The 17,251-nt window shown below is 34.2% G+C and overlaps 1 protein-coding gene across 1 annotated transcript in view; it reads left to right on the forward strand.

Annotated features, from left to right (window-relative positions):
* The window catches only part of GABRG1 (gamma-aminobutyric acid type A receptor subunit gamma1), a 58,132-nt gene extending 43,628 nt beyond the window's left edge, over positions 1-14,504 (forward strand). The window contains 5 exon segments of the mRNA XM_032186525.1: positions 1,644-1,726; positions 2,929-3,066; positions 3,204-3,356; positions 6,899-7,110; positions 13,076-14,504. Of these exon segments, the coding sequence (XP_032042416.1) occupies positions 1,644-1,726; positions 2,929-3,066; positions 3,204-3,356; positions 6,899-7,110; positions 13,076-13,354 (865 nt within the window). The 3' untranslated portion in view covers positions 13,355-14,504.
* The last annotated feature ends 2,747 nt before the right edge of the window (positions 14,505-17,251 follow it).

Raw genomic sequence — 17,251 nt, forward strand, 5'->3', positions numbered from 1 at the left:
TATTTATTTATTTTTAGCGAAAAATTCATACTTAGACTTTACCCTTCTGTCTGTTTAGTTTAACAGAGTTTAATATATCAATCAAACAAGCAAAACAAACCAAAAAATGTGAGCTCTCCCAAAGCAATAGTTTAGAGTTATTGTGCTGGAGTTTGAGCTATAAAGTGCAATAAGCTAGTAATAAAAGAGCAAAACTGTGTATTCACCTGGCACTGTAAAAAGCAAACATCTGTATAGTTGAGATTATGGTCTGAATTTAGCCTTAAGTGGAATAACAGTGAGAAATCCATAGGTTGCTGATTGAAGCAACAATAACTAAGTCTGACAGTACTCCAGATTCCCCTGCACCACCACTCTTTCCTAACTCAAGGTGTGCTGATTCTTTAATGCTCAGTTACTCTTACATTCTGGCCTACTGAGTTTACTCTGAGCTTAGACCTTACTCATTCCTTTGCACCCTTCAGTGATTCCAGATCTGGTTGCATTGCTTTTAAAGAAATCTAGTTTTGTTGTCTTTTTCTGTAAGGGCTTGATTATCCAAAGACTTAAAATGGAAAGCAAAGGCAATAAATGCATATACCATAGTTGGTAAATTTGAAAAGCATCTCCAGAGGTCTCTTCCCTCCTCCCCCCTCCTCGGCCCCCCCCCCCCCCCCCAAGGTGTGTAAAAAGAACTACACTTTCCCTTATAATCCCATATCTTTCTCTTGGTCAGGTCAGATTTTGGGAAACCTAATGACATTTTGGGTAGAATAACTACTTAATTCACAGATTTATGGTGTTTTATGGTAGTGCATGGAACAACCCTTTTCCTATCCCTTTTAGTCTGGTATGGAAGTATTGCATACAGTTCAGCACATGAGCATTTTGTTAATTTTCATGTTAATTTTCAAAGTCTTATTTTAGAAGAAATTCTGATTTTCTTCACTGTAGTACCATCAGACAAGGAGCTATTCTAAATGCAAAGAAGGCAGTTCAGAGTCAAACCCTTTAATCTAGCTTTCAAGTGAAAGTTAGTTGAACTGTTTTTCTCATTCGTTGCTTGGAAGATCTTTGGAAATCTGTAATAGTATTTTTCTAAAAGCAGCAAATGTTTCTGTTGTCCAAATAGTATGAGTTCAAAACTGCTTCTAAAATGTTTATTAGCTACCTGAATAATTTAAGTGCCTTAGACATTGGATGAGTAGAAATGTTATGAAATGCTCTTTCCAATCCATACTACTGTCTTTACCAGAGCTTCTTCCATAAGCATAGAGCAGGCCCTATGTTAAAGTTTTGGTGTAATAAACTCTCCTTGCCCTGCCTTCATCCCCACCCTTTTACCCCTTTTTCTTTAAGAGACATCTGGGAAATCCCTCAAATCACTTGACATTTTTGAAATTGACTTGATATGGCAATTGAAACAACACAGGTCCTCAGGCTGCACGTGATGATAGTTTTTGTTCTTCAAAGGTCATGGTGGATGCTTTTTGCAGATACACAGTTGGCTATCCATAAGGTCCATTAAGTGGCAAAACTGATTTCAGTGCATGCTTTTTACTATCTAGTCTGAAGTTTCTGGATGTCTGGATGCTTGAATATAATCTCCCTTGTCTTTTTATTTTTTCCTTTTTTTTTTTTTTTTAATTTCATTTTCTAATTAGACTGACAATTAATGCTGAATGTTATCTTCAGCTTCATAACTTTCCTATGGATGAACACTCCTGTCCACTGGAATTTTCAAGCTGTAGGTGGTACAATACTTTGTTTTCTTCTCTTTCTACATTCAGGCTTTAAATTTCCCTAAGTTCTGGCAACAAGAGAGCAAGTAATTACTTTTTAACGCCTTGCACTGAAGGAAAAATAACAGACTTGTTTATAATTTGCTTTGATTTATTGTATTATTTATTGCACTATTAAATGCAATAATGAATGAGTTGAATTACATGCGTTTCATTTAGTTGCAGCTTTAAAAATAATCATATTGCTTAGGAATGCGATGCAGTGCCCATTCCAGTTAACAGGGATCTATTTTCCTGGAAGAACTTTATTTTTTAATGCCTGCCATACTTGCCAGCTTTGAATTGGTTCCATGTGGTATACTTAAGAGCAAAAAGACCTGCTCTCTTCAGCCTGTTCTTGTAAATGCTAAATCAGTATGACTCCTTATACTTTCAGTCGAACTTACTTATATGAGCAACAAATACAACATACAGACTTATTTTTTTAATATAAACTATGTTAAACATATATATACTGTTCCTAAGGGAATTGTTCTATTACTGGCAAAAGAATCCTAAACAACCTGAACACAGCTAAACAATTTATTCCTAAATGTGAAATCTAATAGGCAATGAAATCAAACTTCAGTGATTCTTCTTAAATGAATATTTTCATTTAGCACTTTCTTTTTTAATATCTCTAGCTAAATTAACTTTGGTAGCTCTGATGTTTAAATACAATTTGGATAATTTGGAACAACATGTGAAACACATGAAAATCAAGAAAGTTGCAGTTCCAGTTGGATTACTGAACAGTGACTCCAGTCACAAAAATCCATGCTAGGGAACTGAAATTTTAGCAAAGTATAAACTAGCAAGTGTATATACTTTTAAGCTCTTTGTAGTCTATTAAACTTAATGTATATTACATATTGATACATAGCGATGACTCTGAGACAGTTTTTCATGTCAGAGTTCCAAAATTTTGTGTAGGTATTTCCTAACGAGTTGTATTTGTACCGTTTTTGGTTGATCATACTAGCTAGACTTTAAAGTTAGGCTAGATATTTTTTCATTGTTAGGTGTATCAGGTGGAGTACAGATTTTCTCACTTTCTGATGCACTTTATATATTGCCCTAGTTTAGTTTATAAACAACTTCAGAAATCACAAAACATGCTTTGATATATACCATGGCTGAACACTTGATTTGCTCTGTTTTGTTCTAGATGGATATCCCAGAAATGAAATAGAATACAAATGGAAGAAAACCTCTGTTGAAGTAGCAGATCCAAAATACTGGAGATTGTACCAGTTTGCATTTGTAGGGTTACGAAATACAACTGAAATTTCTCATACTCTGTCTGGTAAGGCAAAGTGTGAAGTTTTATTGCATGTAATGTCAATGTAGAACAAATATAATAGAAGAAGATATAACTAAAACCCATTTTAAATGTCATCCAAGAATGCATTATTTATTTATTTATTTATTTTTAATTTGTAGGTGATTATATTATTATGACAATCTTCTTTGATCTCAGCAGACGTATGGGATATTTCACTATCCAGACATACATTCCTTGTATTCTCACAGTTGTTCTTTCATGGGTGTCATTTTGGATCAATAAGGATGCAGTTCCTGCAAGGACATCTCTGGGTAAGGATGTATTTTGTCACCTCCGAAGGTTCTGGTACTCCGCAGGAATACAAAACTGCAGAGGGCACTGAATTAACCACAGTTTATTCCCCTTCAGGTTATGACCGTTGCTTACCCTTTCTCTTGAACTGCAAGGTATGAGGATCCAGCTGTAGCAGCACAGCACAAGGAGGGAGTGTTGAGAATGGAAATCTGGAAACATTGACCCAGGCCTTGTGGACATGCTGCTGTTCACATAAATATATATTTTTCTTTTTTATGTTTTTTTTTTTTTTTTTTTTTTTTTTTGTCATCTTCATTCTCCAGAAAACTGTGAAGATATGTTTTTATTTTATTTTATTTTATTTTATTTTATTTTATTTTATTTTATTTTATTTTATTTTATTTTATTTTATTTTATTTTATTTTATTTTATTTTATTTTATTTTATTTTATGTGTGTGTTTGGTGAATTTATTTTGTTTATTTGTTTGTTTTAATAATGAAAACAAATGGCTCTCTTAAGTCCAAGATAAGAGAGAAAATTTGCAACCAAAGTTGAACTTCAACCATTTAAGCACATTAAATTGCAAATTTTCTGTTTCCATCCTTTGGGACATTGATTTTTTTACAGATATTACTTAAACGTTGCAAGTTCACTACAGTTTTAGTTCTGTGTTAATGTTATCATGGCTGAACTGATTGGTGTGGCACTAGCCTCCTACATGTGATCATTTGGGATTCATACACTGCCTTGTAGAAGTGTCGTAGTCCCCATATATTCATAATAGATGGAGATGCATGGAAGGCATAGGATGCACATTAACAATTCACAGCTTAGCACTGGTGGGTGATTATAGTAAAACTGGTAATGACAGTATGACCCCTTCTTTTTGGAAAGGCCAAGAGTTGAGAGTGTATCTTAGGATGTGAGAGATCTTCATCATTTTAAAGGGTTTTGAATACACCATTCCCACCTGGTAGGAGCATTTCCTACTAGAAGTAGGAAAGTCCAGGCTTTAACTCCCTGCCTTTCCACTGAAAATGGACTACAGTCCAGTCGGGACTGGAAGATTCAAGAGTCAAGAAAGAAATTAAGCAAAAATGAGCATGGCTTAGTAGCCTAATAAAAAGGTAAGGGAAGAAAATCCAAGTCTTGGATCTTACATATGTGCTATTCAAAAGTTCTGTGATAAGTTTCTGAGCATAAAATCTTGAATAAATAAGTGAAATTATCTCTTGATATTAATAAATGTATTATAAAATTTCTTTTACTTTGTAATCATTGGGCATCATTTTGGGGACAGTCCAAGAGTATTCTAGCTGTAACGAAAAAAAAACTGTCGTATTGGTGTCCTGCTAGTATCTAATTTGTTCTTTTTACAGAGTGCTTTTTGTGTACCACTAACTCAGCAAATTTGCTTTGGATCTCATGTTGAAACTAGAGTTTTCATGCTGTCACTTCAGCAGTACTGTCTTTCATCTACTTGAGATGTACTACAAATGTTTGCCATATCATATTTATGGCTCCCTGCAGTTAACTCTGAGTTCCTTTTGTGTGAATACTCAAAAGCCAATATTTGGCAGATTGTAGGATGACTTTTCTCAAATGCAGGCGTCCTGATGAAATTAAAAAAAAAAAAAAAAAAAAGAGTTAAAGAGTTTAGAAGTTAAACAGATGTAATTTTAAAGGGAAAAAAAATAAAATAAGGACTGATAAATTAAGAAAAGAAATCCAAAACTAAGTAAGGTGCATCATGGCAAGTAGTTGTGATGCTGTGGAAGGTTTGCTTCCTTCCAGAGAGCGGAGAGGACTGGAAAAGTCCATGTCATCTTTCATCCTTTTGGAACAGAAGCCAGCAGAGGGAATAGTGGGTGTCACTTCCAACCTGGAGTCTGTGCTGGGGTCTATATAAAATGGTATATATAAATGGGGTATATATAAACTGCTTGGTAATTTTTCTTGCATACATGCTGGAAGATCCTGGCAGATTGGGGTTTCCCAAAGCAGAAGGATTGTAATGATTAAAGGCCTTTGGATACATAATTTTGTAGAGTAATGTCTAATTGATTCTCAAAAACATCTACTGGGAGCAAAGCACACTACTGAAAAACTGTGTGGTTGTCTGTGTGCCCTTTTAGGCAAGTAATTTCTTTGAAAAATTTGTTGTAAAATCACCTCTGCTTCCCTCCTGCATCATCAGTCAATAGCAACTCCTGATTCCATGCTTAGATTGAAAAGCCATAGAAAGCCCTAGACTGGTATAGCACTTAAAAACAAACAAACAAACAAACAAACAAAAACTTTTAACTTTTTTTTTTTTTTTTCTTTTTCAATAAGCCTGCACATGTAAGTAACAAATTATGTGTGTGTTCAAGTATTGCTCTCCAAAGTAAAGGTCACATCTTAATTTTGGACTACTATGAAAAAGCTTTGCATCTCCCTGAAGCATCACATATAAGAAGAAAGTGTTAACACCTTCTAAATGTTAAACCAGTGAAAGGGGTATTGTTGAGATACTAAGCAAATTGGTACCTAGGACAGCTTGTTCATTTAATTAACCTATATATATAAGTAAATAAAGGGAAACATTTTCTATTACTAAAGACAAAGTGTTGAAAAAATATCTAGTAACAAAGAATGAGACCAGAAAGGCTAAGAGAGTCATCTAATTTGACCTACTACAAATCAGAAGCAAATAGTTGTAAACATTATTCATATAATCATAGAATCATAGAATAGCTTGGGTTGGAAGGTACCTCATAGATCTTACAGTTCCAACCCCCCTGCTTAGGCAGGAACGTCACCCACTAGATCAGTTGCTCAGGGCCTCATCTAACCTGGTCTTGGGACATCCACAACCTCTCTCGGCAACCTGTTCCAGTGCCTCACCACCCTCTGAGCAAAGAATTTCCTCCTAACTTCTTATCTAAATCTCCTCTCTTTTAGTTTAAATCCACTTCCCCTCATTCTGTAATTATCCGATTGAGCAAAGAGTTGCTCCCCATCTTTTTTATAAGTCCCCTTCAAGTACTGAATTCCTTTTTCTGATGCTTTCTGAAAGTTTATTGTTTCTGTTTTTGTTGTTGTTGTTATTATTTTTAATTATTGATATATAATGCACCTTTATTTTATCTGTGTGTGTTTTTAGACATTTTAAACTATCAAGAACCAAGGGTCTTTTACCTGTTTATAAAATGTGTGCTTATTTGTACCACTTTGCCTATTGTACTTCTTTTGCACATGCATTCTGTAACATTTATAAAATTATACAAACTTTATCAGTGTCTTGTTTTCTTTGATGTGTGTTGAATATGGGAAGGATTTAAATTAAAGGTGAAATGTGCTACCTTCTGAATGATCCCCTGGTGGGCACTGGATCCACAGTGTGTATGAACGTGATCTAGGATGAATCCTGTTGTGGCTCAGTTCTTGTATGCCTCATGAATGAATTAAGGGCTAATTTGTGTAGTGTATTTATATATATATAGTAACAATATGATCAAATTACTCACATATATCCTTACTTTTCTGTTGTCTTTCTTACTTTCGTTATCAAACAGGCATTACAACGGTGCTGACCATGACAACATTGAGTACAATTGCCAGGAAGTCACTCCCAAAGGTTTCCTATGTGACAGCAATGGACCTTTTTGTCTCAGTTTGCTTCATTTTTGTGTTTGCTGCCTTGATGGAATATGGCACCTTGCATTATTTTACCAGCAACAGAAAAGGGGACAAAGGAAAAGATAAGAAGGCAAAATCTAAGCCATCAGTAAGTTTAACCAAATGATTAAGAAGGAAAAAAAATGGTTCTTGATTTTATTATCATATTAATTTTGAGGTACTTTTTCAAAGACAGCTTATTTATTTATTTATTTATTTATTTTTATATAAGTGGGGGGTTGTATTCGTTTTCTGTAAATACTACTAAAAAGCAAACTTTTGATCATTCCACTCATATGTGAGTGAGAACACAAGTCTAAAACACCCTAGAGGGTTGTTTTGATGTAATTTTCCATGCTATACCCATGGTGCTTCTACAGCTGCCCATGGAGCTTGTGCCTATGGAGAGTTCTGTAGGGGCAAAGCATTTCTGGAAACAACATCTGTCAAAGAGCCACAGGTGAGATTTTAGCAACAAAGATAATGTAAATGGACTGAAGCTGTGAGGAGTTGTTAGGGTCTGTATCACCTAATGTCATTTGGGTCTTACCTTGCTAACACTGCAGAGGAAAAACTGCTTATTATCAGTTAGAATTCTGACCCTCTTTCACTTCATAAACAGTACTTTAAGTAATTTTTTCATTTACTTCCATGTTTCTTTCTGGTAAAATGAATCTTCTGTTTTTTTTTTTACCAGTTGAGGTTTTTCTTGTATGAATGCCCAGATATCATAGGAGTAAATACTATTCTATTTTAAGAGAATTTCTGTTCACATGGTTAGAATATTGGAATTTCTGAAAAAAAACATTGTTGGAAGACAGTACAAATATTTAAAACTAATCTTTAAATTACTAAAATATTTAGGAAAAGGAATTAAATTGCTTATTCATTAGAAAAGTAGTCCTATTAGTTGAGGCTTTATTCTAGTCTTCTTTGGGACTGAATAAAAGGAAGGACAAAGTTGTAAAGCCCACTTTTGGATCATTTCATCCAAACAAGTTGTAGCATAGACAAATCAGTTGTCTTTCCTGGGAGAGGGCTGAATGACACCTGTGTAAGATCAAACAGAAGATGAAATGAAATTACAGAAGCCCAGATATGGAATTGCAGAAATCCTGGTATGAACCACATCTGATTTGTGACTCCCATCAGTAAGTGCTGGTGCACCTGTTTTGAGCAGTGCTATTGTGGGAAATTGTTTTATGGCAGCTCTGTGGAACTGCTGTGGCTTAATAGCAGGGAAGTGAGAGTCTGTTTGTTTCATATGGACAACTAATAATGGTGACAAGACTAGCGGTGAAAGGTTAGTACTACATTATCCTGCCTTTGTCGTGTATCACCATGATCCTCAGGAAATCCCAGACAAGAAAATTGGAAGTCAATTGGAAAATGTAGATGTAAAACCTCCTCGCTGTTAGTGGTAAGAGCAACTGCATGGAAGGTAGGTGTTAGCAAGGGCCACAGCTAAACTTACTGTGTTTGCTTAATGATAGAGGCTGCAGAATTTGGGGTACATCCCAGTGTTAGTATAGTTTCAGTTCAGTTTGAGATTATTGTGGCAACAAAGTCTCAACAACACTTAGGGATCAGGGATCAGAAATGGGTGTATTCACAGCATGTGCAACAAGGAAAAAGTGAAGAGAGGAGGATTACTGCATATTCAAACCAGTGAGAAATTAAAGATCAGCTGGTGGCAAATCAGCAGACATTGAAGTGGTTTGAAAGTATGCTCTCAAGAAATGGAGCACTGAGACCTTCCAGAACTCATCTTCCTATATCAGCCATTTGTGCAATAATCTGACAAGTGCTTTGAGATTTTCCACACATAAAATAATGCAAAATATAGAAGAATAGTGAAATATAAACTAAGACACGTCGAATAAACAGCTGACATTTGGACTAAGATTAGAAGTAGTAATTTAATTCTCAAAACACTTTTCAGTTGTGTTTTACTTTGTTCTTAAAACATGCCTTTTATTTCTAAGGAGTGAAAAAAAAATATTTTCATGTACAGTTCTTTAAACATGCTGCAGCACATTATGGCTTTAAGAGCATACTAGATAAGAAATGGCTAAAAAAACGGAGGGTGTCAAATTGAATATATTTAAATGTAAAGGATTTTCATTCAATAAATAAAGTTTTTATTAAAATTTAAGAAAATCTAAAATTTCTTGCTCCAAACAGAGCAATTAAACAAAATATCTGGTTAATCAATAGGAAGTCACACACTTACAAATCTGGATTTATTTCCTCTTTCTTTCTTTCTTTCTTTCTTTCTTTCTTTCTTTCTTTCTTTCTTTCTTTCTTTCTTTCTTTCTTTCTTTCTTTCTTTCTTTCTTTCTTTCTTTCTTTTCTTTTTTTTTCTTTCTTTCTTTCTTTCTTTCTTTCTTTCTTTCTTTCTTTGTCAGAGACTACTATTCATTCTTTCTTGCAATTATGGATGTGCAATTAAAAAAGAAAAGTCAATTTAGTTAATTTAATTCAAATAGTCATTTTATTTTTTTCTGAAAAGTTCTTATTCACAGGTGTGTTTTCCTAAGAAAAATTGCTTTGCATAAGTTTTATTTCTATTTCAAAATGCAATAAAATATTATTCCAAGAACTGATGCCGAAAAGGTGTAACAAAAGATCTTGTGAAGTAATGGTGAGATTTTACAAATGATTACTGCAATATTATCTTAAAAAATATGTGCTGGCATAAATCAAGAAAGGTACTATGAATTGGCTTATGCAAATCCACATTAGTAATGATAATGAGTTTGGGCAGGAAAGATTAAACTTAATAAGTTGTGGATCTTGTTCTGGTTTCCATTTCACCTGAAGTGAATGTATCGCCTATGTTATGAGCTCCACAGATGATGGCTGTCTTTTGTACATGTGCTATTGTTAATTCAAACTAATTTGGTTTTCATCTTACTGCAGAGTATTATAAATGCTTGTCACTGTATGTAGAATTTTATCTGCAGTATTAATAGTTATGTACATGCACAGTACATGTATAGTACTCTATATACATTTTTTTTTTTTAAAGTCCCTGCCAGTCCCTGCCAATAACATGAGTTTATGTTATTGTGAAGTATTGCATTCTACTTTGCCACACACCATAAACTCACTTATACCAAAAATGGAAAAAAAAAAAAAAGGTTAAATGATTTTTTGTTTGTTTGTTTGTTCAAGTTACCAGTTGTCACTACAAGTTTCTTTCTGGACTATTCACCTTTCTGATGATTTGAGCTCTGCTTTGTAATCTCTAAATTCATAGGTTATGGATCCTAGATCTGTTTTCTCTCATTGATGTGGATCCATGTTGGGCTCAGTAGGCCAAATTGCTAAGGAATTTATTTTAGTTTTGTCCTTTCCTGATCTCCAGGTTTACCTTAAAGATTTCATTTGATATTTTGAAAAATATAACTTTTTCACATCTTATCCCCTCACCCCACCTCCTTTACCTTATTACATTGTTTTATGTACATGTTATGTACTCCCTGTAAGGAGCTAGGCCTGTAAGATGGCACTCTTTCTGCCTCTCTCAGGGCACCTCTACAAAATTCTACATGTACATCAGAAGCTAGTTTCAATCAACTATGGTGGTATAACATAGGATTTGTTGAACAGATGGCAGGGAGAATGCTGGTAATATTTCCAGCAACAGAAGAAACTCTAGAGCAAACAATCACTGAGTGCTGGAGAATCCTGCTGGGATTCTGAAGGTACAAGCTATTGAAAAGTAAGGATTTCCTTGGCTGCTCTTCTTATAGGACTGTTTTAGTTTTTCTTCCGTTTTGCTGTGGAATGGACTATTTCCTTGTTTCCCTTCTCTGAATGTCTTCCTGTGATATGTCAGTAATTCTTGAGAGCAGGTGACTACTATAGTAATCTGAGTGGTGAGTTAGGTCATGTGATCAATGTACCATTGAAATATAAAACATTCCTTCCCCTTTGGTGTTGAATTAACACATTGATTATGAAGTCTCACTGCATTCTTTACTGTGGTCTTAATCTCGTGTAATGCATAATGACTGGTTTTGATTGCAAAAAAAAACATTTTTATAATCTATATCTATTCTGGGGGAGAGATGTTCTCCAGATTAGGCACAGATAAAGATGAGGTATCAATTCTCAGAAAATTAGAAATCATTTGTCCCGTCAACAATAAAAAGTTGTACCATCATTTTTTCTTCCTACCATGATGTTTCTGAGTTGGGAATTCCTATTTTATTTCATGAATGAAAATGAATCTTTCCATCAGTCTTACATTGGTGGAACCAGCAGTCAGAAAATTCTTGTAAAGTCAGAAATAGGCATGCCTATATTAAATAGACATATTTCCCTATATATATTTCAAAAAAGTAATGATTTTGTAAGTTCAAAACAAATTTAATGTTACATTTTACAAAAATAAGATCTGTTTGTAATGTCTCATATGTAGCTGCTGTTTTATTGTTGTCAGTATTTTATCATAACTGAAAAGAATAATGAGGTCCTTTAGGATGATAATTACCTCCCTAGGTCATAATGTCTAAAAAGTGTTGAAGCAGCAGTCTGTATTAATCTTCCTCTGGTAAAAATGCTTATTAGTAAAGTTACAAAGGCTATTAAAAATATAGAGGATACTACACAGTTTTAACACTGTCCCCTTGGGATATGGTAGTAAAATGTCCCTGCAGCAATAAAGTTCCTCCTTTAACAATGTATAGACATCTGTGTACTGGCCAAAGTAATTTCCTGGAAGTGGGACAATTGGACTCTAAAGCATCAGAACAATTGATATGATGTGGCTTCTTGCTTTTCATACATTTCTCATACTTTCCTATAATGTATACTTTCATACTTTCCTATCATGTATAAATTATAAGAAGGATTCTTTTATATGTTTCAGTAGAGAGAGTTGCTAATTACTTCATTGTAAATTCAGTTAATGACTGCATTATTTCCTGTTTTGATTCCTTGTATGACAAGAAGAAAAAAAAAGTAAGAGCAGTATCGATGTAACCACCATATTCAGTCTGAAAATTTTAGGAGATACCAGAAGTGGGATGGGACTGAAAGAATGAGTGAACAAGATGACTATAGAATAGTGTAAAAAGGCTATGGGATTTAGAAATTAAAATAAGGACAGACAGAGAAAGGGAGAATGTATTTTGGAATATTTGGGAAAACAAGGATAAGGAGCGAAGAGCTACATGGAAACAAAATAATAAAAAGAGGAAAGATGGGCAGTGGTAGTGCAAGTATAAGGAAGGTGGAAAGTCACAAGAAAGGTAATAGCAAACAACATATATAATAGGTAATAAGGCACACAGGTTATTTCTGTGAAAGTTATTTATGAATCTTAACACCTGTTACACTCAGTTTTAATGAGAATGCAAGAAGGTTGAGTTATGCACATGGAAAGTAGAAGTAAGAATTAAGAACTAAATTAATCATTTTCACTGACTTCATGGCATTCTCCTAAGGAGCCTTATGTCTTGGTTTCTTTCAGCGTGGCATATTTAGGGATTTAGCATCAGAGGGTTAGATGACATAACCTGGCCTTGTGTGTATCAGCCTGCAAAAATCCAACAGTAATGCTGTTCTGATCCCACTATCTTCCTTTAGTGAAAATCCAGAAACAAGCCCAGTCCAGTACTAAAGATTCCAAATGATAGTAAAGCCATCATTCCCTTGGTAGTGGTGCTTATATCCTGACCATGGTTTTGTTTATGACCCAGTCACCAAGCTGTGGCTGACTTCAAAATGTCCTTCTGTGTAGAAGAACAGTGTTGTGTAGATGGGATCAGCTAACCCTATCTGTGTAACTCAGTATTCCCAGATCCCATCAAAACCCAGTTTTCACTGTGGCAGGTAAAAAACATTTATGATCTTTTGCCTGCCTGAGCTAATTATATAGAGCAGTTCATAATTTGCAAAGCTCCCAAAACTGTTTTCTGCAATATTTGAATTTCTTTATATTGTGCTAATGTGCTTATAGTGGCCCTTGCTGTGGGAAGCATATGGAATTATTTGACGAGAAAGTAGAACAAAAACAAACACTGTATTTTTCTTTTCTTTTTTTTTTTTTTTTTTCTCTTAAGAAACCACCTGCAATTGCTGTTCGACCTGGATCAACACTGATTCCAATTAATAACATTAATCATCTCCCCGAACGTGATGATGATTATGGATATGAGTGCCTAGAAGGGAAAGACTGTGCTAGCTTCTTTTGTTGTTTTGAAGACTGCCGCACAGGATCTTGGAGAGAAGGAAGGATACACATTCGTATTGCAAAAATTGACTCCTATTCTCGAATCTTCTTTCCAACAGCCTTTGCATTGTTCAATCTTGTTTATTGGATTGGCTATCTTTATCTATAAAATTCAGTGGTTGGACAAACTCAGAAAAAAAAAGTTAGTTACCTGTCAATGCTTTTCAGTGAATGACCATGGAATGACTAAAGAATAGAGCTGGTCCAAAATGATTCAGATTGGATGTTTTTAAAATCTGAAACAATGAGGGAAAATATGATGATGTAGTCTCCCTCTTGTGATCAACTATAGAACATATTTTGAAGAGGAAATTTAAAAATAAAACTTCTTATGATTTAGGTTATCTGAAAACAAACCTATTTTTGTCCAGCTCTAACAAAATGCACAGACAAAAGGCTATATTATTGAACTGAACATTTCTACATAACCTTTGAATTTCAATTCTAAATGATAATGCAGATGAATTCTGTAGCATCTCTTACACCTTAACAAATAAAGCCTTAATAATATGAGATTAGTTATTCTCATTCATTTCATCTATAAGATGATGATATTTATTAACTCCTGACTTTAAAAAGTTGAAGTGGAACATTTCTATTTTTCAACTAGACATTTGTTCTCTGCTGTATGTTAAGAAGAATAGTTAAGTCATGATTAATCACATTCATATTTATACAAAACACAGAGACAAGAGCAGCAAGAAATGCGTATATTGCAAAAAATCCACAAGGGTAATTCTGAGCTTGTCTTATCCTGACCATTGGTATAGGCTTTTGGCTTTCAGCCTTTGATTACATGTATGTCTGTGCTCCATCTGCTGTTATTTCACTATTGCAGGTTTCCCAGAGTTCTCCAAGAGGGCTACAAATTTGATAAATTCCTACCTAGCTGCCATTGATCTAATTTCATGGAATCCAGACTGGTGTTGGCTAACGTATTATGTTGGCCCTTCAACATAATACTCTACACATCCTCCCCATCTCCATCTCCTTTGTCTTATCCATACTCAGGGGCAGAGAAAGAGTTAAAGAGTTTAGTAGAATTTGTATAATCAGAGTTTGGAAAAACCCTATAATAGTACTATAGACTTTGTATTCAAAGCCATTTATCCATCCTATCCATTCATGAGTAAAATACAGGACCTGGTCTGCTTCACATACAGTATAGTTTTGTATATTCTGTTTGTTACTGCTTATGCTTCTCACTGAGCCAAAGCCAGATTTACTGATACTGTGTTACGGATTGCTGTGTAATTACCTCCTTGATATATATATATCCTTGATATATATACTTTTTTTTTTTTTTTTTTTCTTAATGAAAAAGCGTTTTCATAAGAGGAAAAAATAAACATAATTCTTATGTATTACAGATCCTTCTTCAAGATGGGATGTATCCCCCCAAAATCACAGGACCAGTACTCTAACCTTTCTATGGTCAGAGCTTCTGTTCCCTTTAGTAGGAATTCTTCAGTGGTAGTCTTTCTGGACTAACTTCTATGTGTTGACTATTGCTGGCTGGCAGCATTTACTGTCTAAATTCTATTTTTAAATCCATTGTCTTCATTATAGAAAAATGCAGTCTTTCCTCCTTTCTCAGAAAGAAACTGGTCTCAAGTGAGCTTGCAAAAATCACTGTAAAATTAAGATATGCATTAAGTAGAAGTCAGAATTACACAGAAAACCTTACAGATCTTTAAAGAGGATTAATGGGATTAACATTTGGCTGTAGGTGAGGATGCTCGGTACTAGAGATAAAGACATGATTAATGGTTAATTATAGAAAATGATACATGGAAGAAGCCACCTTCCCACCCCCTCCCCCATATTTCTGAATGTGCTACCTCCTCTGAATTTTTATCAGAAATAAAGTAATGGATTTTCATAGGCTAGTTGGTACCAGAATTAATAAGATGTTCAGTACGTATGTGAACAGTTACTGCAGTGTTCAGCCCTAAAGTTTAATAAAGAATGCCAGACTATGTGCGGTGAATCTGGAAGTAAGTGTGACTGAGAAGATCACATTTTAGTTCAAGCTTTATTTCTTTATTTAGCCAAACATCATCTGTTGTATGACCTTTCTGAGCACAAACTTCCTCTGACTGGTAGACTGAGGGTAGAAGTGCAGCATCATTAACAATGTTATTGTTTCTTTAGATTCTCATTTTCAGAAAATGTTCAGTACAATGGAAATATGTCAGTTTTAATTCCATAGTGCAGTGTGATTTTTGACAGCACACTAAACATATTCCTCTGTAGGAGGGATGAAGGTGGCTTCAGTAACAGTATGTTAGATGCATATTTGAAAGTCATTCTACTTGCTACTCAATACAGGTCCAAATTTTTGTGAGCTCCTGCTTGTCATTCATTTATCTTTAAACAACAAGGACTTGAAAGAACTTGTCACTTTGCAAGGGGAAATACAAATTTCACAGCACATCCAGTTAGTTTTTTTATTTGGTTGTCAGTTGCCAATCAACCTCCAGTGATTTACCTGGGCAACAGAAAACATCCTGAATAAAGGAGGGATGGATAAAAAGTCTTTCATCGTTAATTTCTATAAAACAATGTAATGAAATATTAAATCTATGGAATGTTATGACTTTTGTTTAGAGATGCACTTGCTTCTGTCTGTTGACAAATTTTTCTGTGTATTTCATCTGTTTCTGATGAAATCATTTCAGTTTCCCGTAGTACTGTGAGTTCAAATTGAAATGGGAATGCAGTGAACTGTAACTTAGCATGTAATAAATGTGTTATTTTAGTCCTCTGTGTTTTTTTTTTTCCAGTTTGCATGTAAATTAATATATAAATTACATTAATATATTACAAGAATATATTATTATTTTATTATATATATATATAATTATATATATATATAATTATATATATATATAATAAAAATATATATAAATTACAAGAACTCTAAGCATTGGTCAAAAAAAAAATAAAAATGCAAGAAACAGAGACAACGGTTACCTAGGCTTAGATGCTGTGACCATTTTTGAAATCTACCTGGAAAAAAACTCATTTACTGATAGGTGGGATTGCAATATTTGGAGTCCTATTATTCTGACCACTACTGCTTAAAGACATGCTTAAACCTATTCCTAATCAGTACAGTAATTAGTCCAGAATTTAGAAAAGCATGTGCTTATGTACTGACATAAAGAGTGATGCTATCCTGAATTGATGCCATTAAGACATGCTTAATTTGCATTAATTTCAATAATGAGTGTTCAGTAGCTCAAATCATTGAGCATTAAGGATGGGAGCCAAAGCCTCTTCAGTAAAACATTTTCTCATTGAAAGAAAGGGACACAGAGGAGAATTTGCCAGAAAGGCAGAGAGGGGACAAACAAATCTGTGCAAACTGTTTGCACCCATGGTGAACATCTCCTGAAATGTATTTTTCAAAACAGAGACATTTATTTTCTGCATTTGTGTTTACCACTTGTAAAGTAAGTACAGGTCAAAGTGTTACTTTTTCGTAAGGTTTTGTCTGTGATCGTACTTCCTGATCTTCAGTGCGTGTCTTCTGTGTTTGAATGCATGTGTTTAATGTAGTAGCAGTAAGAGTGCAACCAACGCATGAGCTCTGGGTAGTGTATTTTATATTCACATGTTGATGTCCTTCAAAGGCTTTAACCTTATCCAGTTTTCTGACATTCAGAGACATAGGATTGTGGAAGGCTTTGAAGGAGAATCACCTCCAACACAGTTTCTATAATTTTCTGTTGCTTATTTGTAATGGTAGTAAAAGATTTGTTTAAAATTGTTATCTGAACTGTACTTTGCAATTTATAATTTGTGAGCGCCTTTGGCCTTTCAATTGAAAGCTCAACAGGAGGAATCTGGATTTAAATTGCCATGATGTAAGAGATATATTTTATTTAATTGTATCAGTTATCATTTCAGTTTACTGTTTCCATAAAACTGAGGATTAATGTTAATACTTCTAATTTGCATTATTAAAATCATTGCTTTCATAACTTTTTTTTTTTTTTAA

This window comes from Aythya fuligula, chromosome 4 (assembly GCF_009819795.1).
Source record: "Aythya fuligula isolate bAytFul2 chromosome 4, bAytFul2.pri, whole genome shotgun sequence".
NCBI classification, from domain to species: Eukaryota; Metazoa; Chordata; class Aves; order Anseriformes; family Anatidae; genus Aythya; species Aythya fuligula.